Source organism: Leptodactylus fuscus, chromosome 5, assembly GCF_031893055.1.
Source record: "Leptodactylus fuscus isolate aLepFus1 chromosome 5, aLepFus1.hap2, whole genome shotgun sequence".
NCBI lineage: Eukaryota > Metazoa > Chordata > Amphibia > Anura > Leptodactylidae > Leptodactylus > Leptodactylus fuscus.
In genome coordinates, this window is record NC_134269.1 from 210290121 (window position 1) to 210315819 (window position 25699).

The following is a 25699-nucleotide window of genomic DNA, read 5'->3' on the forward strand; positions in this document are numbered from 1 at the left end:
ACCGCGCAGGCGCAGTAGCGGCGGGATCTTTAGCGGTGGCCTGAAGAGTTTGATTTCTGCAGCGCAAGTGACCGGAGAGACGCTGCGACATACAAAGTTGTAAGTAAGCGCATTGCAGCCGGTGTGTGCGGGACGTGTCGCGATATGCCGTGCTTTGTGCTCTGCGGGCAGCTGTGTCGCGTGTTCGCCGCTTGCGCCCCTGTGCGCCCTCTTTGCGTCGTGTCCCCGCTGTCTTGTCACTTGTCAGCGCTTTTTATGGGTGCATGTAATGATGTGGCACTGGGCAGGGGTGGCAGCGGCGGGTGGTGAGGGCAGCAGGACGAGGTGCAGTGTCGGTGCCATGTGTCAGCCCTCCATCCCTGCACCGCACGCTTCCTCCATTGTTCAGTGTCACTGGAGGGGCCGCATGTCTCCTCTCCGGGCTGCTGCACTCGGCTCGGGATGTTGTCGGGTCGGACACCGAGCACAGATTATCGGGGTGCGCTCCTGAATTCTGAATCTTGCATCGGGTGTAATGCAACAGATGTCACCTCTATATTGTCTCTGCCACGATCTATAAGTATGTGCCCCCCCCTCCCCTGTATACTGTATATGTGCTCCCATATTGGGGTGCCCCTGCTGATGTCTAGATGGGGGTGGGGAGACCCTGTGGGTGGTCAGACAGCCTGGCTTGGGTTACTGCACGTAGGCAAAACAAAGGCAAGTACAGAGCATGTCACCCTATGCAGAACTGACTGGACCTGCCATGTCCTGCAAGCCCCAAATATCACCCCCTATAGGCCCCTTCCAAAACTACCCCCCTCCATACAAGCCCATGTGGTCTGTGCATGAAGCATCATCCCTTTAACTGGGGAGAGTCATTGGTGCAACAATGTATCAGGCCCAGGAAACCATTGATGTGTCTGTGTGATGGTGGTGGGCTTGTGCCGGGATATAATCTGTGATTGAAATTGACTGTGTTGCAGCTATGTTACATTGATAAGCATGCCTTGTTACATATTGATACATGGGGGGGTGGGGGTCCTCTTGATCTCTGTCCAAATATAGGTTCAAATGCCCCCCTTATGTAAAGGTGTGGATGGAGCCACAATTTATTTCATCATATGGACCCCCATTTGTAGCTTCGTATGGCCCCCTATGTGTTGGATGAGATAGATCCCTACCCTCTGGTTCAGATGGACCCCCGTATTGCGGATCAGTTGGGTTTCCTTGTCCCTCCTATATATTGGATCACGTGGGCTCCCCATCTATAGAATCAGATAAATGCCCATCTATAGATTCAGATGGAGACACAATTTATTGGATCAGATTGACCCCCATTTGTAGGTCCATATTACCCCCTATGTGTTGGACTAGAGGGATCCCTTTATTGGGTTCAGATGGACCTCCTGTGTTTTGGATCAGTTGGGTTTCCATATGTAGGTTCACATCGGCGTCCTATATACTGGATCAGGTTGGCCCCCATCTTGGGTTCAGATAGGTCTCTGTGTAGGTTGATGTGGACTCACACCATTTAATTGTCTTAATCTGGATTATTGTGTTACAGCCTGTTCACACCAGAGGATCCTGTTAGGTCACTCCTCCTCTGCTGGTCATGGATTTTCTCATTAATGGTTGCCACTTAGTGGGAGGGTTTGGCCGAGTCCTCCTGTGTATTGAGACTCTTGGCATTGTTCACATTCCTGGGATTGAATTGTAAATCGATCCTGGGGCTTGTACATGGCCGGAGTTGGCTGTAGTCGGGTGGAATTCATGATGCCATACATGGAGTTGTTGGGTCACCACATCACTGGTTTTCTTGGTCAGATCTGATCTTTCAGTGGTCATCTAAACCGCAAACAAAGATGTCCTGCAAAAATGAAGAACTATTTATTAATTTTAATAAAATTTAAAAAAAAAAAAAAAAAATTTCTTTAAGAACAAACTATGAAGAAAAAACACAATATAACAACAAAAAAAATCACACAATATAACAAAAAACCCTCAAAAATAATAAAGAAAAAAATCAAAAATAAAAAACGCAATATAAACAAAAAAACAACACAATATAAACTAAATAAACCCTCAAAAAAAAAAAAAAATACAATATAAAGTACCATCAACATTTTAAAAAATTTTATTGTGCCAAAAGTGAGACACTCACCTATTAACACAAGCTGGTGTGATCTCTCTCCCCACATCAAAAATAAATTAGTAAATGGTGATAATGTAGAGAAAGTTGGGGAGTATGTGTTTATAGGGGATGTCCAGGTACACCCCCCCCCCCCCCAAATAAAAAATAAAAAAAATGGGTGCTGTAAAATGAATGACGTAATGCTTGTACTTATTCTCTGACTGCTTCCATTCTGATGTTTCCCTGGTCCCCCTGCTGATCTCTGTCCCCCTGCTGGTCATCATAGGCTGTGATGTCATGTTGGGATGTGGCCATGCCCCCTTTTCGTGATGTCACTTGCACACACAGAGTGCCCACCTATAAAGTGGCAGATAGCTCGGCGGGAGCCTTCTGCTGGGCCTGAGAGATTTGCCTGCTCTTCCAGGACTCCTGGAGGTGGACTCTTCACCCCTTCTTAATTTAATATATATATATATATTTTTTTTTTAAATGGTGGGTGAACCATCCCTTTAAGTTTTATTTACATAAATATTGGAACCCTCCTGTCATGTTGGGATCACGGGGAGTTCGGTGTATTCTCCAGTCATACCTGTGGTAACGTAAATCCCTAGTCTTACGGCCTACAAGATAGGTGACTAGTTCACAACGCTAACCACGTGTGACATCATCATAGATTTTCTTAAAAATATTTTTTTTTTCTTGACAGTCTCTTCCTGTATTTCAGAAACTTCCTCACATAAGGGTCAGACTCTTAAGTGTGTGGCTCTGTCTGAATTTCTTTTGGTGTTTTTTTTTTTTTTTCTGTGGTGGGAAATTACAAGGGTTTCTTTTTTATTTATTTTTTCTCTTTTATATGTTAAACTTTTTAATTTTTTTAGCGGAGTATGTCCTTACATACACGCATGCATGCACACTGGGTTCATAGACAGGTCTTGAGGTTCTGCGCACATATTCCTTGCCCATGATTTTCAATGAACTGTACAGTACTAACCCAAAACTGAGGAAACCCTTTAAGACTCTGCACCTCATGTAGTCTTAGGCCCCACAGGACGATCCGCGGCGCTTTAAACAGAAAGTGCACAGAGTTTTCCTCTGCAGACTTTGTGTTACCGTTATATCTATAGGGAAGCTGCCGGTGTTTCCGTAGATATAATTGACATGATGCGATTTCCAAAACTGCACCGGTTTTGGAAATCGCAACGTGTCCGTGCTGCAGTTTTTACCGCAAAGTGGGCAAGGGGTTCGCGTGAATCCCATCCACTTTGCAATAACTGTGAAACACCGCGATTTTTCCCACAGCGTTTCCGACCCGTGGGACCCTGGCCTTAAGGTTCCTCTGGTCCAGTGTTGTGTGCGTGATGTAAGAAGCTTTCACCGAATCCTGTAACGCCATGTAAAGCCTATAAAATATAACAGTATAAATTGTACCAAAAACTTCTGATCAGACCACACAGTGCTAAACTGGAAGTTTAGTGCTATTAGGAACCCCTTTGAGGTCACCACTGCCTTCACCCATAGCAGACCACCCTCCCGTTGGTTATAGCTACCGTTGTTGGCCATCTTGGTTTTCATGGGGCTGTTTTACCTGTCACTTAGAAGGTCCTGTTTTTTTGCACTTTTAGGCTCCGTTCCCACGGAGTAACACTCCGCTCATTCTGACACGTAAACATGTGTCAGAGTGAGCGCTGTAAAACAGAATCCCATTGACTTCAATGGGTGCCGTCTTACATTGAAATCAATGGAAGGCTTTTTAACCCATTGATTTCAATGTGTAGCGCGCATAAGACGGCACCCATTGAAGTCAATGGGATCCTGTTTTACAGTGCTGACTTTGCCGGCGGCCAGCCGCTTAACCCCGTGCGTCCATTCATACCTATGGGTGCGTGCTATTCGAAACGGGACTTTAGAATAGTACTCGCTCATCTCTAGTGTTTACGTGCCAGAATGAGCGGCGCGTTACTCCGTGGGAACGGAGCCTTAGGCCACATTTTTTCCTCAATCAAATTGATCGAGACTCAGATCCTTTCCTGGAAATTAACCCTTTCTTTATTTCCTTTTTTAGGTTGTCTCACTCAAGTTAGAAAAAATGATTGGATTTTACAAGCCAAAGACGTACCGAAGCTCCAGAGGCTGCTGCATCTGCAAGGCCAAGTCCTCCAGCAGCCGATTTACAGACAGCAAGCGATATGAGGACGACTTCCAGAATTGTTTTGGGTGAGGGGCGTCCTGGTGGTGTGTTTATAGGCCATCATGGTATTACCCTGTGGTGGTGCTTGATTGGTTGCCGGAAATTCGGGGAGGTTTCGCACTATTGCTGAGTGTGGGTGGGCATGATGGGAGTTGTAATCCAAGCAGAGATTGATATAGGTTTTTCATCTAAAAACAAATGTGTTCTTATTTTATAGACTTGACGAAACGCGTACTGGAGATATCTGCAACGCCTGTGTCCTACTGGTGAAAAGATGGAAAAAGCTTCCCATTGGCTCCAAGAAAAACTGGAATCATGTATGTTTGTGTTTTTGTTTTTTCTGAACTGCAGTACCCTGACATGGCCACTACACGGTGTATAGAGCCTTCTGCTGATCGGTGTGGCAGTTTGAATCCCACCATCTGATATTAATAGCTTATCATAAGGATAGGTCATCCGTATCAAAAATTACCACTGCCCCCTTTAAACAGGATCGTCCTAGGTTTGTAGTGATTTCACCCTAGTGGTAACCAGAAGTGTAACATGAAGCTGCTGGAGGCCCAAATGCAAAATTGGTAGCAGGACCCCCACTTATATATACTAGATGTATAGTACTGATATCTTAAACCGTTGAGGGAATTTTGGGCCCCATTAGCCCTCCAGGGCCCAGTACTACCACTGCAACTCCTATAGCTATGCTGTTGGTGGTGACTCAAAATACCTGGCACCGTTAATCGTGGTGCGTTGGTTATTGTAGGGGTGTGGCCTGTATTCATGGGTGGGGTTTATATAAAAAATAATAATAGTACTCTGTGAGGTGACGAGTTTGGTACAAAATATAGATATTTCTCCTTTAATTGCGTGACAGTCTGTGAACAATTTTTTAATTTTTTTTGTAGGTTGTTGATGCCCGTGGTGGGCCCAACTTGAAAGCTTTACGGCTCAGACCCAAAAGGATCAGGTCCCTGGCAGCGCAGAGGATGAAAAACAGACAGAAAAAAGACCTCTGTAAGTTTCTGAATCTTTTTAGTAGGTCCAGGGTAACCATTTATTAAATCTACTTGCCACGTGTAACCATCAGTTTCAGAATAGCTAGAGATTCTGGGTTTTGGTGATCTAGGTGGCGCTGTTGATATTGGAATGAATAATATGGTTGGATAAGGAGGAACTCTGCTTGGCTTAGTTTTTGGTGTTCCAGATATGGTACTGAAGTTTGCTTGTGATCTGACTGACCTCTGATGTTCTTACAGTTTCCGGGGCGCACAGTACGGCCTCCAGCGCTTCACCCACCCACTCCTCGTCTTGTAGTAACCACTCCGATACAGACACTGACACAGAGCTCCGCACCGCCCCCAGCAGAAACGCCACTTTTTCCTTCCTGGACCCAACATACTGGAAAAGGTGAATATTTTATAATTAGGGGGAATTTTTTGGAAATTGTACTATTTGTAGCGTATACAATGCTCAGCAAATGGATCTGACTAGCAAATACGGTTTTCCCTGACACAGTGCCTTGCATAGAGTTGTGGCTGTGACCGGTACTGTACCTCAGCCTATTCATCTGAGTTCTAAATAACTGCAATACCAGATTCTGCCCATTGACAGCAGGGGCGCTCTTTCTGGGATTGAAAGCAGATATTTTATAGTGAACAATCATTGTATGGTGCCATTTTGACACTTCATGTGGGCCTAAAATTTATAAGTTGCTTTTTTTCTTCCCCCAACTATTTAATTTTTTTAATTATTTTTCTCAAACTCCTGTGGTTTTAAATATTCCATACCGGCCATTCAAATGTATACCATACAATAGAGCGAGCAATGGCGGTCAGCGCAGAGTTGTCCTATTTAAAGGGATTCTACCATTTAAAATTTAAGAAAGGCTATTCTTCTCCTACCTATAGATGTCGTCTTTGCCCCACCGTTCGGTTAAAAATCTGTTTTTTGTCGGTATGCAAATGAATTCTCTCGCAGCACTGTGGCCTGCTCAAACAGCACTGGGGGTGTCCCCAATACTGCAAGAGAACTCTCTCCAGTGCGCCTCCTTCATCTTCGTCAGCAACAGCCTCTTTATCTTCCAGCGCTGGGGTCACACTTGTAGCTGAGTGCACATGCCGACGGACATTTTTTTTTGTGGCTGCTTACTTGAGCATGGGCAGTACGCTCCTGTAGTTCTATGGAGTACAGAGCGTACTGCGCATAAGTGGCCACAAAAAAATGGCCGCCGACCTGTGCACTCTGCTCTGCCTGCGGTCCGATGGCTGTGCAGGTGTTCTCTCACAGCATTGGGGACGCCAAAGAGAACTCTTTTGTGTACTGATGAAAAACGGAATTTTAACCGAACGGCGGGGCGAAGAAGACCTCTAAAGGTAGGAGAAGAATAGCCTTTCTTAAGGGTATTCTGACGTGTCAACTAGAAAAAAAAAAGTTTTTAATGGTAGAATCCCTTTAAGGTCTTTCTAACTAGTTAAGGAGGTATTCACACTACTGTGTGACTCTCTACTGAGTTATGTTTTTTAATTTTTATAAATGGGCAGCACAAGAAAAACTTAGTTGTGTGAATATAGTCTAAAAGTGGTGGTTCACCCCCTGCAGGGAATGGTACTAACTTAAAAAAAAAAATAATAATAATAATTTTATTTTTTTTTGTCTTATTTTCCTCCAGACAAAAAGTTTGCTGCGGGATCATTTACAAAGGCCGTTTTGGTGAAGTTCTCATCGACGCCCAACAGTACAAACCATGCTGCAGTAATAAGAAAACAGAGCAAACGGATGCAAGATAACGGGATATCCCAGCATGCAACACTACCTATTCAGGGGCAGGGTCATGAACTGTTAAAGCACCACTTTTTTTTTTTATATCATATTTTTATACAGTTTTTTTGTGTATGTAGATAATGATATATATTTAATAAGTGTATGATACGTGTATGACGCCCTCATCTCCTCCCCAGTTTTTTTTTTTTTTTTTTTTTTTTTTTACTTTACTATAATGGTTTGCCATTGGCTGCAGATTCATAAAAAAATTGAAGGAAATTGACCTTCTAAGATCTGTACAATCTCCCGATTCAGGTATGAATTGGAATTTGTATAAAGATAGGTAGTATTTTTGTATGTGTAATTTTTTTTTTTTTTTTTAACTTTTTATGCATTTCCTGATTTATAAAGGATTTTTTTTTTTTTTTTTTTTAATTTCTTGGGTTTTTATAACTTCTGATTTTTACCACTGTATTTTCAATGGACTGTGATGCAAATGGACAACTGGATTCAGGTGTATAGAGACCGGCACCGTTGATAACCTGGACTGGATTTACTCGCTGTGGTATCTCGGTGGAGTTTGCCGTATGTTACCATGTAACTTTTGGTGAGCGCCCGTCCTGCTAGACAGGACCTCTCAGGACGACATTGGACGTGCCTTGCCCACGTTGCCTTAGGCTGGCTATGCATTCCTAACACTCTCACTACTCTCTACGGATGATGATGTGCAGCGTTTGCACCATTTTGGACAACCAAAGTCTGGATCGTGGAAACTTGGACTACTTGCCACTATCTGTCTCCATATTACGTACGGAGTTTCGTGTTTATATGTACTAGTACCGATATTTTTTGTAGTCTTGTTTTATGTATTCATTATCCTATACACTGAGATTTATAGGCAGGGATTATTGTATACTTATAGCCATTATTACTGTTGACTATATGCAATAAGTGGCCCATAAGGCCATGTTCACACACAGCAGGTTTGGTGCATAAAGGAATATCCGTTCCATAGACATGAATGGTGTTATTTCTGCAGTGTGTGCCAAAATTTCTCTAAACCCTATTTAGTTGAAATTTTGGCAAAAAAAAAAAAAGTGCTACATGTGCGCATACACTTTGGCTATATTCACACATGGCAGAAATTTCTTCACGGTCTCATTCATGTGAATGGTGCTTGTGGTGAAACCCGTAATTATAGAATTAGCGCAAATTTCTGCAGGAGACACAGGGGGCGCTTCATTGAGTATAACAGGCCTGTCTTGGCGGGGGGTTCGCCAGATGTATGACGAGGCACAGGGGGTAAGTTCACACGGGGTATTTTGGACCGGAACCTGAGGCGGAGCCCGGCTCAGGTTCCAATCTAAAATACAGGTAGCCGCAACTGAATGCCATCCAGTTGCGCGCTCCACTCCGGATTAGGGAGGAGGGAGTGTCTTCAGGCCGAATCGCGAGGCGAAACGGCCTGAAGAATGAGCACGTCTCTTCTTTTTCCGGGAGCCAGAAAAAACACCTGAACGGCTCCCATTGATTTCAACGGGACCAAAAAACTCCGTATGAACTTACTCTAACGGATATGTATGTTGGCTTATAACTGGTATACACTTCTGTCATCTACGCCACAAAGATAGGGCCTGTCCCTTCCCCGTAGGCTTACAGAAAAATGGTAAAGGTGGCGTAAAAAAATGCCCCTTGCGTCTTTTCTAAGAAAAACTTAGATGAATGTTCCCCATAGATTGCTATACCAAGCAGTCGTGTCTCCTGAAGAGTGCGTTGTTGCTCATAGCAACCACATTTCATTATGTACCAGTTTAATACCAGTATCGGTAATGCTTCAGTATTACAGGCCGAACTCCCCCGTGGTTCAAATGAACTGTCCTTGGCTGCTGATAAGGTACTATATTGGCGGGTCAGTTCACTTTAACCATGGGGGGCGGTGGATTGTCTTGCCACATTATGGCAAAATGAATGAAACGACTTGCGTTACGTGTATGTATGGGGATAATATTTCCATGTTGTACCTGTAGATAGGTACGGAGCTGGTAATGAAACCCTTCTGGTAATACATGTATATATGTGTATATGTGTTGCATTCGTTTAACCCCCTGATGTTCAGCGGGAGCAATAATACGTTGACCTGCCTCAGGTCAGTAAGCTACTTCATGAAATGTATCCTTTACTGACGTTAATGTGTATCCTTCAGTCACCTGTGCGCTAATGGCGGCCATTTTGTGGACCATACCCCTAAGACTAGGTTTGCGTTCAGTGGGAGTGTAGCAGGACGTGGAAATCTGCGGCCTATACCTCCGCGTGAACCCAACCTAAGAGGCTCGACTATGGTCCTATGGTAACAAAATGGCTGCCACATCCCTGTGAAGGTGGCCATATTAACATTGGCTGAGTTCGCCCATTGTGGTTGTTATTGTCACGTCCCTTTGTTTTTGGGTCTGACCAATTACGGCTACAGTCGGTGACCCCGGCCTTGGACTTCAGACCGACTGACAATACTTAACCCTTTTATCCTCTGATACCTCTAGCAAACTGAACAGTTTGTGGGCAGCTATTGTGAATAAGGCGAACTGGAAAAGCTGAATCTGTATTCCGATGTGATGCGTTTTTTTATGTATTTATAATATCCGTAGTCTTTATTTTTACGTGTTTTTTATATTCTGGTTTTATATAATCTGTGTAATAAAATGTTCAATTTTTACTTTGGTGTCTGGATAGTATTTATTCCATGTGGGCCCGGGCTACTTGGTGACTTATGGGAAAATTGCATCATTGCCAAAATCTCGGTTTCCCTATAGCTGTTTTTTTCTTCTCCCCCTGCTAGCTCGCTGACTGATGCCCCTTAAAAGTGAGATCAATATGTTCCCACCTCAGGGGGCCGTATCTATCTCCATTACAGGGGTCTCCTGATACTTGGACCGCCTGGTGTGATAGTCTGTGGTGCAGGCTGTTGCTTCCAGATGAAGATAGAATAGAGAAGGTGCCACCCATGGATGGAGAGACTCGTGGACATGAGTAGGCCCTGGGCCACCAGGAGAATCGGCGCTCCACCTAAAAGCGAGACCAGTAGAAGGAAACCATCTGATGTGGCCATTGAATCCCAGATGACAACATGGCGGGCTACGTCACCTCTCCAATTATACGTGAGTTTTACTTTTGTACTTTTTATAGATGTATGTATTATGTAAATGTATGTATTATGGGACAGAACCTGGAGAGCGCCATTAGTTAGGCACAAAAATATTTGCAGTTCCTACTCTTGACCACATGGGGGCACTGTTTTCCTACAAAACAAAATTTTTTAAAAAAAATAGCGATCCTAATCATAGATCATTTTTGTTTTGTATCAGTAACTTTTTGGATTACCTGCCATGAGTTCTGTGTTGGAGCAGACCGTGTACAGAACGTTCTCCGTATCTGTTATTCTCATCGGACCTTTCTGTCCAGTTGGCAGGCTTGAGCCTCGGAGAGCCGCGCTACAGCCTAGACTTCTTGCAGCGTGACCATTGCAGGCCAGTCTTTTTATGCTGTTTTTCATAGTGATGGATGGGGTGTAAATGACTTCTGCAAAGTCACATTTTTTACAATTTTGTAAAAAAAAAAATTTGCACGACTTCTGCCAAAGCTGAGGTAAGCGGTTTAGTTAATGCAGACCATTGGGTATTAAAAAAAAAAAAAAAAAATGAATAAAAAAAGGCTTATAAGTGATTTAAAGGGAACCTGACCCCGTCATAGGCTACCAGTATAGCTTGGCCTACACTTACTATTGTGGTGACACCTGAATTCTGACATGTTGTGCACCAAAATCTATCAGATGTCTGATCCGAAACGTCACAACTCATTTTAGATACTAAAAGAACAGATGTATTCGACACACAAAAATGACAAATCTAAGTTAAGTGGGCGAGGCCTAGAAGGAAAGAGGGCGTGATTGGGGATGGAACGGCCCAAAAAAATTAGATTAGATCCTGAGATATAGCCTTGAGGCAGGTGTGATCCTAAGGCTAAGTTCACACGTGAATTACGTGTGCAGTAATTTGGACCTTTGAGACGTTTTTTGGTAAAAAAAAAAACGCTTCAGAAAATGCCAGGCGGTTTTCCCCTCCTGGAAAGTGAATGGGCGGTAAAAAAACGTGTCGTGGTTCTTGCCGAAAACTGCGATGTGGTTTTTGGCAAAAAAAAAACGTGACGCGTTGTCCGCCTCCCATTCACTTCTATTGACTTCCTGAGGCAGAATCTGCCTCAAGAAAGGTCATGTCGCTTCTTTTGTCCGCTAGTGGCAAAAAGGAACGCTAGCTGTCTCCATAGACCACCATTGTGAGGGGGCGAATTATGAGGTGTATTCCGCGCCATAATCCGTCCCCTCTGTGCCCGTGTGAACAGGCCCTAAGATGGAACATTATATAGCACAGGTATGTTCCTGAGATATAGCATTATCACAAGTAGGATTCTGAGATATAGTCCTATAGCAGGTATTATCCTGAGATATAGCGTTATAGCTTGTAGGATCCTGAGATTATACCAGATACGTTCCTGAGATACAGTCCTATAGCAGGTTGAGCCTGAGATATAGCACAGTAGCAGGTATGATGGTGAGAAATAGTATTATAGCAGGTATGATCCTGAGGCTCATACGGTACATTGCAGGCCCATAGTCATTGTCCCCTACATATGAGGGTTTATAGCTGAGGGGCCCGGCTGACCCCCTGAGTACAGTCTCCCCAGCTGCGGCAATAGCGGCCTCTGTGTTGTTGCCTTTGAACTTGGATTCTTCCCACCATTGTGCACCTGGTAAAACATTCCACTACTTGGATCCAACTGATCCCACTTTCCTCCAGCTGTACATATCCAAAAGATATTGGGGCAGAAGCTGGGTCTCGTGGGGGGAAGGGGGCACTGTAATACTTCATATGACATGAACTGTCTCAATTTCGATGGCTTCACAAAAATTTTAACCCCTTAAATTGTGTTCCCTAAACTGCCTCCTCCCCAGCTGATCCAAAACTACTAACGTACGGGGAATTGTAGATTTGTACTATGGCAGAGACCCAAAGGTTAAAGATCGCGAACCGTAGGATTCAGGTAATTGTACCCCTTCCCCTTGTTGCATGAAGGTTGTTTTTTTTTTGGTTTTTTTTGTTATGGTATACCATAGTAAAATTCCTTAAATCCAACATCTGGAAATACCGGAATTTTTAAAACATTTTCTTTTCTTTTTTTTTAACTTTTTGTTTTTTTTTTAAATCAGATGCAATTTTTCAAATTTTTTAAAAAAAAGTTTTTATATTTTTTTTTCTGTATTAATGATATTTTTCCTCACGGTTTAAATGCTTGCGCGTTTCACAATTCACAAGAACTATTGTGTATGCATTATTATATTTTTCACATATTTATGTGTTTTATTATATTCTTATGATATAGGATTTTTTGTAAATATTTTACAATGAAAATATTTAGCTTTTTTAAAAATATTTTTTTTCTTGTGGGTGGAGCTATCGCTATAATTTTTCTAGATTTTTAGAACACAGTGAAAATATTTTTTATCCTTTTTTATTTTTCCAGTCAATCAGTGGATCTGTCATTTCCATCTGAAGAAAACCTTATTTTTTAGTATTTTGATCAGATTATTATTATTATTATTATATTTTATTTTTTATTTTTTTTTAGAAAATACAAAAAAAAATATCATATTTTTTCCCTCTCTGTGGATTAATGAGTATGTAATTCCAGGCGGAGGTGAAGGTTTGCTTTGTGCGTGCTTATTCAGATCGGCTCGGTCTCCAGTAACAAACATCCCCTTGTTTTGTTGTAAGGGGCAGTTGTACCCCAGGGAGATTATAATTGGCAGAATACAGAACCTGATATGTGGACGCCGGGCCGCGCGTCTCTGCTTCCAGATGGTTGGAGCAAGATACACAAACATAAAGTGACTAGAAAACACTGACATAAAGCCGAGGTCACGTTGAGCCTCCGTGGGGCCCACCGCTCATGGGATAAAAGAGGCCTCATTAATATTCGCATCGAAACCAAGATTTATCCCTGAAATAGGCAATAAGATATGGTAAACCAATATGGCTGCCATCACGGCTTTGGGATTGTCCATCACTGGACAACCCCTTCAATTCTTCTCTTATAAGGACCCCTTTCGTCCCTACTTTTTGCATTCAATTTTCAAAAATTTTCTGCATGAGACTCAATAACTTGTTGGAAATTTTGCTCCAAGCTTCAGCGTACCCGCTGGTATAATCCCACTAGTTATGGGCTGTTCAATGGCTCCTCATGTCTATCGAATGTCCCCCCAATATCCCTGGACGCCCCCCTTAAGGGTAAAGCTTCTAAAAACATCCTCAGTAACTTCTGCATAGTAGGGACTGTCGGTGAAGATCCGTCACCCCATCGGCATGTGAGTGCAGATGTAAGGTGGATGGATGTTGTTTATGAATGACTGGACCCGCAGTGAGACTTGAACTTTTTTGCTTCCTGCTACACGGGGGCTGTGACCAGGGGCCGGGATACACAGAGAGAAAGCCTTGTTTATAATCCTTGAATTTTATTCAGAGCGTTCACATCTAAAGAGCTGGCTGGACTCTGAGCTCTGCCTGTACACAAGGGATGGGGAATTGTCGGGAGACCTCAGGAGATGGTGGTCTCAAGACGGAGAATGGGGCCGTGTATCTCAGGAAGAAGATTACCTTGATCCGTGCCATCTCCTTGACCATTGGGACGATCATCGGAAGTGGCATCTTTATATCTCCGAAGGGGGTCCTGAAAAACTCTGGTAATGTAGGAGTGTCCCTCCTGATCTGGGTGGTTTCTGGTGTTCTTTCCATGTGTGGTGAGTACATACACCTTCATGCAATGCCTGATGATGTATATTTGGTACGGGGCCAGGGGCCCGCCTCATGAGGCTTAGTAGTTGAACCACAGGTGAAACATAAAGTCCCAGGGTTTCAATAAAAAATATGTAATGGCCTCCATCCATTTCTAATATTGGTGCCTATTTTAGTGACATAAAGTTCTTTGGGCCACTACTGGCACTATATACCAAGAGTGACTGCTTCTGTAACACTCCCTATAGTTGTCTCCCTGAGAGGAAGCAAGTAGACGCGGCACTTATCCTGTACTGATCCTGAATCACATCCTGTATTATACTCCAGAGCTGCGCTCACTATTCTGCTGGTGCAGTCACTGTGTACATACATTACATTACTTATCCTGTATTATACTCCAGAGCTGCGCTCACTATTCTGCTGGTACAGTCACTGTGTACATACATTACATTACTTATCCTGTATAATACTCCAGAGCTGTGCTCACTATTCTGCTGGTGCAGTCACTGTGTACATACATTACATTACTTATCCTGTATTATACTCCAGAGCTGCGCTCACTATTCTGCTGGTACAGTCACTGTGTACATACATTACATTACTTATCCTGTATAATACTCCAGAGCTGCGCTCACTATTCTGCTGGTGCAGTCACTGTGTACATACATTACATTACTTATCCTGTATTATACTCCAGAGCTGCACTCACTATTCTGCTGGTGCAGTCACTGTGTACCTACATTACATTACTTATCCTGTACTGATCCTGAGTCACATCCTGTATTATACTCCAGAGTTGCGCTCACTATTCTGCTGGTACAGTCACTGTGTACATACATTACATTACTTATCCTGTATAATACTCCAGAGCTGCGCTCACTATTCTGCTGGTGCAGTCACTGTGTACATACATTACATTACTTATCCTGTATTATACTCCAGAGCTGCGCTCACTATTCTGCTGGTACAGTCACTGTGTACATACATTACATTACTTATCCTGTATTATACTCCAGAGCTGCGCTCACTATTCTGCTGGTACAGTCACTGTGTACCTACATTACATTACTTATCCTGTATTATACTCCAGAGCTGCACTCACTATTCTGCTGGTACAGTCACTGTGTACCTACATTACATTACTTATCCTGTACTGATCCTGAGTCACATCCTGTATTATACTCCAGAGTTGCGCTCACTATTCTGCTGGTACAGTCACTGTGTACATACATTACATTACTTATCCTGTATTATACTCCAGAGCTGCGCTCACTATTCTGCTGGTACAGTCACTGTGTACCTACATTACATTACTTATCCTGTATTATACTCCAGAGCTGCGCTCACTATTCTGCTGGTGCAGTCACTGTGTACATACATTACATTACTTATCCTGTATTATACTCCAGAGCTGCGCTCACTATCCTGCTGGTACAGTCACTGTGTACATACATTACATTACTTATCCTGTATTATACTACAGAGCTGCGCTCACTATTCTGCTGGTACAGTCACTGTGTACATACATTACATTACTTATCCTGTATTATACTCCAGAGCTGCACTCACTATCCTGCTGGTACAGTCACTGTGTACATACATTACATTACTTATCCTGTATTATACTACAGAGCTGTGCTCACTATTCTGCTGGTACAGTCACTGTGTACATACATTACATTACTTATCCTGTATTATACTACAGAGCTGCGCTCACTATTCTGCTGGTGCAGTCACTGTGTACATACATTACATTACTTATCCTGTATTATACTCCAGAGCTGCGCTCACTATTCTGCTGGTGCAGTCACTGTGTACATACATTACATTACTTATCCTGTATTATACTCCAGAGCTGCGCTCACTATTCTGCTGGTGCAGTCACTGTGTACATACATTACATTACTTATCCTGTATTATACTCCAGAGCTGCGCTCACTATTCTGCTGGTACAGTCACTGTGTACATACATTACATTACTTATCCTGTATTATACTCCAGAGCTGCGCTCACTATTCTGCTGGTACAGTCACTGTGTACATACATTACATTACTTATCCTGTATTATACTCCAGAGCTGCGCTCACTATTCTGCTGGTACAGTCACTATGTACATACATTACATTACTTATCCTGGATTATACTCCAGAGCTGCGCTCACTATTCTGCTGGTACAGTCACTGTGTACATATATTACATTACTTATCCTGGATTATACTCCAGAGCTGCGCTCACTATTCTGCTGGTGCAGTCACTGTGTACATACATTACATTACTTATCCTGTATTATACTCCAGAGCTGCACTCACTATTCTGCTGGTACAGTCACTGTGTACATACATTACATTACTTATCCTGTATTATACTCCAGAGCTGCGCTCATTCTATTTATGTACATACATTTTTATTTTATTTTATTTTTACATTTTTAGGAGGTAATTGTTGGATAAATTGTCATGTTTTCTCTTCGTGGAGCCCCCTGTGGACTTCTTGTTTTTCGCTTGCGGGTCAGACAGCTGTGCTTGGCTTTGACTTTACTTCTGCCAAAAAATATTTTCCTAGCAAACATGTTCTGCATGAACCTCCAGAGCGGCCTCCTCCTTACATGTATCTGTAGAAGATGCTGATAAGTCCTAGCATGAGATGAGAACGTTTTGAGGAGAACCTTCACTGACCACCGATGACCAGAGCAGAATTATGAGATCTGACATCACGTCTAGAGATCTACCTGCTAAACTAATGATGGCAATGAGCTGTCACAGATGACTGTAATGGCCCATGGTTTGGTGGATGGCCTGGGCCACCCCCATTTTTGGCTTTCAGCTTGAAATGGTGAGGGGTCATGCTCCTCATGTAAACCCTACTCGGGCCAACAACTGGCTTCTAAAGGTTGAAGACTCACTTACTGAAGTTGTCTCTGAAGGGATAAGAATGGGAGAAGGGCACTCATAATCTATTAGTATGACCTACAGTCAGTTCATAACTAGAGATGGGGGGGCGCAATTGTCCCAATGGCAGGGACCCTCATTTATTAGCAAAAATTGAGAGTGGTTACAAAGAGAGTCTCTCAGTCCGGAGGACTCAACATGTCCATGTCCCATACACTTCAATGGGCACAATGTAATGCTTCATTTCTCCTCTGGGGGCACTGCAGAAGAATCAAACACTTGCAGCCAAGTTCCACTACAGGTTAGAACTGCTGATCTCTGAGGTCACCATCGATGTTGCCCTGCTAAATATAATTATTCTGGAGACCCACCCTCTAACACCTAGGAAATAGACCACAGTGCCCTACTAATGTGGATGTCTTCTGCCGGTCCACTGGAGGATCCTCTGCTTCTCTGTTGGTCACGCTGACAACTTTGTATTTTATTAATCGCCGTTCTCTCTGTGTTTTAGGAGCGTTGTCGTACGCAGACCTGGCCACCTCTATTAAAAAGTCTGGTGGACACTACATCTATTTGCTGGAGACTCTTGGCCCGGTCCCGGCCTTCCTCAGACTTTGGGCTGAGTTTGTCATGATTCGGTAAGTCTCTGCTTGAACAGATGTGTTTTCTCTTTCTCCTGTTGAACATGTTATTGTCATGTAAAGGGGCGTGGCTACAATAGGGGTGGAGTTTAAGAAAACAATGGTCCTGCACCTTGAAGGTCCTGCACAATACGCCTATCAAGAGTCTTGTATCAGTGGACTGTTATGGTTGTGGTGTTCAGAGACCTCTGCTTCTATCTTTGTACCCGTTCTTCATCATGTTCAAGATCTCAGCTTGCTGTTAGTGAAGGCAAATATTTTTCTTTATATCAAGAGATGACAATCTGTAGAAACCTTGTGCCTCACAGCTGAGGGTTTGTTACTATTGGATACGGAGGATGAATCTTTCCTACCAAGCCACTGGTTCCCATTCACTGACAGCAAGCAGAGCCTGTTCCTGATTCCAGTTGTACAGTGATAACTCTATGACAGAATAATAGATAGAACAATCAATGTATCATGTTCGTGTTTATTTCCAGGCCAGCAAATATCGCTGTGGTCACGTTAGCATTTGGACGCTACATAATAGAACCGCTATTTGTGCCATGTAATGCACCGCCCTCTCTTGTCAAACTCATCAGTTGCATTGGCATTGGTAAGGCCTATAATCTCCTTCTAGGCAGTATTATAGTAGTTATATTCTTGTACATAGGAGCAGTATTATAGTAGTTATATTCTTGTACATAGGAGGTAGTATTATAGTAGTTATATTCTTGTACATAGAGGCAGTATTATAGTAGTTATATTCTTGTACATAGGAGGTAGTATTATAGTAGTTATATTCTTGTACATAGGAGGTAGTATTATAGTAGTTATATTCTTGTACATAGGAGTAGTATTATAGTAGTTATATTCCTGTACATAGGAGTAGTAATATAGTAGTTATATTCCTGTACATAGGAGCAGTATTATAGTAGTTATATTCTTGTACATAGGAGGTAGTATTATAGTAGTTATATTCTTGTACATAGAGGCAGTATTATAGTAGTTATATTCTTGTACATAGGAGGTAGTATTATAGTAGTTATATTCTTGTACATAGGAGGTAGTATTATAGTAGTTATATTCTTGTACATAGGAGTAGTATTATAGTAGTTATATTCCTGTACATAGGAGTAGTAATATAGTAGTTATATTCTTGTAAATAGGGGGGCAGTATTATAGTAGTTATATTCTTGTACATAGGAGCAGTATTATAGTAGTTATATTCTTGTAAATAGGGGGGCAGTATTATAGTAGTTATATTCTTGTACATAGGAGCAGTATTATAGTAGTTATATTCCTGTACATAGGAGCAGTATTATAGTAGTTATATTCTTGTAAATAGGGGGGCAGTATTATAGTAGTTATATTCTTGTACATAGGAGCAGTATTATAGTAGTTATATTCTTGTACATAGAGGCAGTATTATAGTAGTTATATTCTTGTACATAGGAGCAGTATTATAGTAGTTATATTCTTGTACATAGGAGCAGTATTATAGTAGTTATATTCTTGTACATAGGAGCAGTATTATAGTAGTTATATTCTTGTACATAGGAGTAGTATTATAGTAGTTATATTCTTGTACATAGGAGCAGTATTATAGTAGTTATATTCTTGTACATAGGAGGTAGTATTATAGTAGTTATATTCTTGTACATAGGAGCAGTATTATAGTAGTTATATTCTTGTACATAGGAGGTAGTATTATAGTAGTTATATTCTTGTACATAGGAGCAGTATTATAGTAGTTATATTCTTGTAAATAGGGGGGCAGTATTATAGTAGTTATATTCTTGTACATAGGAGCAGTATTATAGTAGTTATATTCTTGTACATAGGAGGTAGTATTATAGTAGTTATATTCTTGTACATAGGAGCAGTATTATAGTAGTTATATTCTTGTACATAGGAGCAGTATTATAGTAGTTATATTCTTGTACATAGGAGCAGTATTATAGTAGTTATATTCTTGTACATAGGAGCAGTATTATAGTAGTTATATTCTTGTACATAGGAGCAGTATTATAGTAGTTATATTCTTGTACATAGGAGTAGTATTATAGTAGTTATATTCTTGTACATAGGAGTAGTATTATAGTAGGTATATTCTTGTACATAGGAGCAGTATTATAGTAGTTATATTCTTGTACATAGGGGCAGTAGTATAGTAGCTATATTCTTGTACATAGGAGGTAGTATTATAGTAGTTATATTCTTGTACATAGGGGCAGTATTATAGTAGTTATATTCTTGTACATAGGAGTAGTATTATAGTAGTTATATTCTTGTACATAGGAGCAGTATTATAGTAGTTATATTCTTGTACATAGGAGCAGTATTATAGTAGTTATATTCTTGTACATAGGAGGTAGTATTATAGTAGTTATATTCTTGTACATAGGAGCAGTATTATAGTAGTTATATTCTTGTAAATAGGGGGGCAGTATTATAGTAGTTATATTCTTGTACATAGGAGCAGTATTATAGTAGTTATATTCTTGTACATAGGAGGTAGTATTATAGTAGTTATATTCTTGTACATAGGAGCAGTATTATAGTAGTTATATTCTTGTACATAGGAGCAGTATTATAGTAGTTATATTCTTGTACATAGGAGCAGTATTATAGTAGTTATATTCTTGTACATAGGAGCAGTATTATAGTAGTTATATTCTTGTACATAGGAGCAGTATTATAGTAGTTATATTCTTGTACATAGGAGTAGTATTATAGTAGTTATATTCTTGTACATAGGAGTAGTATTATAGTAGGTATATTCTTGTACATAGGAGCAGTATTATAGTAGTTATATTCTTGTACATAGGGGCAGTAGTATAGTAGCTATATTCTTGTACATAGGAGGTAGTATTATAGTAGTTATATTCTTGTACATAGGGGCAGTATTATAGTAGTTATATTCTTGTACATATATACATGTAGAGAGGCAGACATTTCTTTATGTTACGACTTCTCCTTCCCTACAGCATTCGTCATTGCTTTGAACTGCTGGAGTGTTAGTTGGTCGGCAAATCTCCAGACCACCTTTACGATTCTGAAGTTAGTGGCTATAGGACTGATCATAATACCTGGAATGATAGTTTTAGCTGAAGGTAAGACATGTCTAGCACTCAATAATCTCTCTCCAAAGTGTACACTACCCAAAAGTACCCTCTGAGCATCTTATTAATAGGACAGTTGGAGACACTTTGATGCCCTTTTGTGGCAAGACCCCATGTCTAATTAGACCACAGAAGTAATCAGTTATATATCTGCAGGACATGTTTTTCAGCTCTCCAACATTTCTTGGGTGCGGTATTTTTTTTGGTCAGTGAGTGTGCCTTCACCTGCAGTATTGCCCCTGATCTCTGCTCGGGAAGATGTCCGCTTATCCAAGAGCGGAACGATGGAGTGTTGGGTAAATCTTTTTATGCTGCACTTGCAGGAAGAACAGAGAACTTCCAGGATGCATTTGATACAAGTTCATTGACAATGGACAGAATTCCACTGGCATTTTACTCGGGAATGTTTGCATATGGAGGCTGGTACGTAATCCTCTTCTGATAGACTAGATATATATTGTAGTCATGGCTAGTGACTACCGGACTAGACTACCTCCCCATCTCTTCTCATAGAGTTAGTCATGTGTTGCTTCAATCTGTAAATGGAGTGCGGTACATCGATGATGTACTAATATATGATATGGAGTTCCACTATTTTGTAACCAAAACATATGGTCAAAAGTGGTCTTCAGAACTGGTCCATTGATATCACTGAGGTTCCAAGCTTTCCTTTACAGACCTTTTATGGGTGTGAATACTTTCGCAGGGGACTTCTCGGTCTTTTAGATTGGACATTTTTTACATTTTTTATCACTTTGTGTGCAGGTTCTACATAACCTTCGTTACTGAAGAAGTTGTTAATCCAGAGAGGTAAATTGCCTAAAAATTCAAAAAGTCTATCAAAATATAGAAGGATTTTTTTCTTATTTTATTTTTTTAATGTTTTCAGGAACATCCCTATCACCGTGATCGTCTCGCTTATCATTGTCACAATCTGCTACCTTCTGACTAATGTCGCCTATTACACCGTCCTGACAACCAGTGAAGTTCTGACCTCTGAGGCGGTGGCGATGGTGAGTGATATCTAGTGGTGACCATGTTAGACCAAGTGATGGGTTATGGGCATCCAAGAATTACCGATACTCATGGGAAGCAATGGCAGGGGTGGGGGGAGGAGGGGTAGCAACCTCGCCAGCAGGGGTGAAGCCCGCAGAACGTAACTTATCTCACTAGGTCTTTAACACTTACTTTTTTGTCCTATAAGAGCTTCGCTGAACAGACCCTGCCCCAAATCTCTTCTGTGATCTCCATACTGGTGGCCACGTCATGTTTTGGGGCCCTGAATGGTGGAATTTTTGCTTCTTCAAGGTACGTGAACTAGAGTCCAGTAAATTTTACCAAGTAACCATTGATAATTTTTGGACCATATGAGCACTTTTTTTGGAGGGGTTTCCCACTTTGACCTGAATAGATCCATCTATCTTCTCATCTATTTTGGGGTCTTCTGAAAAAATGACACCAGGTGGCACCTGTAAAAGAGTATCAATAGTATTTACAGCAACACTCCAGGAAAAACATATATAATAGTGAGTGGCTGAAGGGGAGGAGCATGAAACGCAAGAGAGAACCTTTGCTATGCTCCGCCCCTGAGGTCCTGCACCAGGATATCAGTTTTGCCTGGAGTGTTCCTTAAAAACACTCAGTAGTTGAACAGGAATTCTATTATAAAATATGGGGCATCAGGTTGGGGGATGCAGATAAAAGTATCGAGGACCACATGTGCCCTCTTCGCTAGCTGGACATTGGGTAGTAAGCTTATTGAATTTTTTTCTTCTATCTAGGATGCTTTTTGCAGCCTCCAGAGAAGGGCATTGGCCTAATTTGTTCTCAATGATCCACATCAGAAGACACACACCTCTCCCAGCTCTCTTATTAATGGTATGATATTGCTTTTTATTTAGTTACTAGCATGTGCCCGCGACTTCGTCTGCCGTGTTCATGTATGCAATTGCTGCTGGTTGTGATGTGCCATGTGTGCGCCGGCAGGACCCGTCAGCGGCCCCCACTGCTGTGGCACCCCCCCCTTTTCCACGGTGGCCACGCTTTCCTTTTCCGCAGCCCCCTGTACTGCAGCAACCACAGTGCCCACCTCCTACTCCCGTGGCTCCCACCGTCCTCTCGCAGCAACCCTCACACATATTTCTCCCCCAGGCCCCCCCTTCACGTGGAACCCCCCAGAATCCCCCCCCTATGCCTACCCTTCTCCGCAGCGTCTGTGCCCCTGCACGACCCCGGTCTCCTGTCATCCACCTCACCCCAGGCCCTCCCCTGGCGTCATCTTGGCCTGTCCCCCGCACCTACTGTCCGTGGCCCCCGGCTTCCGCGTTCTGCCGCATAGCGTGACGGCTGTGCTCCAGCAAACTGGCCGCCGGCGTATGGCTATAAACTGGATGGCCCTGTTACTGACTGTGAGTTAGGGCCCAAAGGTTTCCATTACACCTGTGAACCCTAAATACTAGAGATGAGAGAGTAGTATTCAATCGAATACCTCTCTGCCATAGGAATGCGTGTAAGCAGCCGATCACCAAGGGGTTAAGTGCATTGAATATTCTTCTAAATACCCTTTGACATTACCGTACATACCCATCAGACATACCCATCTTTTTTGCAGATGCCACTGATTTTCGTGATGATCGGTATTGGGGACCTCTATGGACTCCTGAACTTCTACAGCTTCTCTCGCTGGCTCTTTATGGGATTGGTCACCATTGGTCTAATTATTCATCGCCGAAAACATCCTGATCTAGCTCACCCCTTTAAGGTCAGTCATATTCTATCACGTAACGCCCTCTTTGCTATTGTGTATGAGGTAACTGCCTGTGTCCCTTTCTCCAGGTTCCACTGATCATACCCATTGTGTTCAGCACAATGTCCCTCTTCATTGTGGGTACGTCGCTATACTCTGACCCAGTGAACACCGGCATCGGTTGCCTCATCACTTTAAGTGGCTTGCCAGTGTATTACCTAACAATCCACAAGCAGCGAGTGCCCCGGTGCTTGAGGGAAACCTTCAGTAAGTAGTACATGGTTCTTGAACGTTCTCAAGATGTGTGGTGGTCCTTTCCACTTCTTTGGATAGAGGTTGTTGGCCTTATGAGAGTTCAGTTAAAGGGAGTGTCACTAGAACCCAACATATCAGCCCAGCCCCGCAGATAGATAGGTTAGGGTCACCTAAACGAAATAGTATTCTCCTCTTGTGAACCGCTGCCTCCACTGTCGAGATATCACTCTGTATAGTATTATGCAAATTAGCTCTTTAGAACAATGGCACCCTTGTTCTCCCAAAGACCTCATTTGCATGTTGACAAAAACAGCGATATCTCAGCACTGGAGGCAACGATTTACAAGGGGGGAACATGATTTGTTTTAGGTGACCCTAATCTATCTATCTACAGGGTTAGATTGATATGTTGGGTTCTGACAACAGGCTCCCTTTAAGCCATTAAACGGATTCTACCATTAAAAAACTTTTTTTTTTTCTAGATAACACTTCGGAATAGCCTTAAGAAAGGCTATTCGTCTCTTACCTTTAGAAGTGATCTCCGCCGCGCTGTTCGTTAGAAATACCGTTTTTTACCGGTATGCTAATTAGCTCTCTCGCAGCGATGGGGGCGTCCCCACTGCTGCTCGAAAACCGGCTCCAGCGACGCCTCTATCTTCTGCTGGATCTTCCCCTTCCTTCTTCGTCTTTTTTCGGCGTCACGTCGGACGCCTACGCAGTTGGCTCCTGCCAGTGGGACACTAGTAGAGCCGACTACGCATGCGCGGCCATAGTTCCGAGGCTGCAATTGCACGCATGCGCAGTCGGCCCTACTAATGTCAAAGCCGACAGAGGTGACGCCGCCGAAGAAAGAAGGGGAGGATCCAGCAGAAGATAGAGGCGGCGCAGGATCCTGTTCTCAGGCAGCGGTGTGGACGTCCCCATCGCATTTTCAGTGCTGGGGCCCGCCCCCATCGCTGCCAGAGAACTAATTTACATACCGGTAAAAACCGGTATTACTAAGGAACGGCGCGGCGGAGATCGCATCTAAAGGTAAGAGATGAATAGCCTTTCTAAAGACTACTCCGACGTGTTATCCACAGAAAAAAGATTTTTAATGGTAGAATCCCTTTAAGGTGTATCCGATGACAAGTTTGTCGACAGTCTTCCATAGCAATCAGCACAATTCAGACTAAAGCTTCAAAGGATAATAGGTTGATCGAGATTTTTATTACAAAATTCACTAAAACTGAGACTAAAACCGCCAGATGTGAATAGATGCGCTACTCATAACCCAACCCCTTTAAATTTTTAACTCTCAACTATTCCAGATCTTCTGACGCTGAAGCTACAAGTACTGCTGGAAGTTATCCCTCAAGAAATAAAGACGTATTAGCCATGAAGACCTTGTTGAAAGAGTTCAAAGGTTATAGTAATATACACCTCTGTTCTCACATCCCTTTGTGTACAGCATTAAAAAAAACCAAAAGTGACACTGCTCATATTCCTTCCATTTGTAAGGTCACTGACAGCAACAACCAGTTCCCGAAACCGTATTTTCCAGCCATGGTTTTGCGAAGCCAAATGAGGTATAATAAGATTGCATGTATTTGAATGGTAGTCACCCAGACATGGAGACAGTGGTTGCTAATCAAACTATAGTAACACGGCCAGCAGAATACACTACAGATAACGCACCACTATTCCTCCCCCATACTCATCTGCACTTCACTTCAGTGGTGGATTATATCCTTTGAGAACTCAATTGAACATGACCAATGTTGGGAGACCACCGTCTACATCAGATCTAATGTGGACCAGCAAGGCTTGTAGTTTTGGGTTTTGTTTTTTTTTTTTTTTTTGGGGGGGGGGGGGGGGGGAGAAGGGTTGTCAAAACTACACCAACATAAGCTTTGTTAATAGGCAACTCTTCACTGATTTTAGAAGATTTGGACCTTCTCTAGCCCACCATTCCTTGGCATATCAGGAACCAAACCAGCTGCTAACTAAACTAAACTCCCTAATGTCAAGTGGGTGATGACAGGCAGGAGCAGCTAAAAATGGGGAGGGCTGTGGTTCTAACATCGCCAGGCTCTGACTGGACATGTGGGGCACATCCTCTTGCCTGATACCACCCACTTGCAGTTAGAGAGCCTAGTTAGTTTTAGTGTCTGATATGCTAACCACACTGA

At 42.4% G+C, this 25699-nt stretch overlaps 2 protein-coding genes across 2 annotated transcripts; both read left to right on the forward strand.

Annotated features, from left to right (window-relative positions):
* The first annotated feature begins 21 nt into the window (after positions 1-21).
* SINHCAF (SIN3-HDAC complex associated factor) lies at positions 22-7119 on the forward strand. Its single transcript, XM_075276466.1, has 6 exons — positions 22-99; positions 4176-4327; positions 4519-4618; positions 5201-5309; positions 5552-5702; positions 6964-7119. Exons 2-6 carry the CDS (start codon positions 4200-4202, stop codon positions 7079-7081), a joined length of 606 nt encoding a protein of 201 aa, XP_075132567.1. The 5' UTR covers positions 22-99; positions 4176-4199; the 3' UTR covers positions 7082-7119.
* Positions 7120-12090: 4971 nt separating this feature from the next.
* On the forward strand, positions 12091-24961 carry LOC142204034 (cystine/glutamate transporter-like). The gene is made up of 13 exons (XM_075275230.1): positions 12091-12146; positions 13623-13899; positions 17294-17420; positions 17903-18018; positions 20393-20518; positions 20851-20950; positions 21293-21337; positions 21417-21540; positions 21732-21835; positions 22309-22405; positions 23139-23288; positions 23363-23540; positions 24839-24961. Exons 2-13 carry the CDS (start codon positions 13677-13679, stop codon positions 24901-24903), a joined length of 1455 nt encoding a protein of 484 aa, XP_075131331.1. The 5' UTR covers positions 12091-12146; positions 13623-13676; the 3' UTR covers positions 24904-24961.
* The last annotated feature ends 738 nt before the right edge of the window (positions 24962-25699 follow it).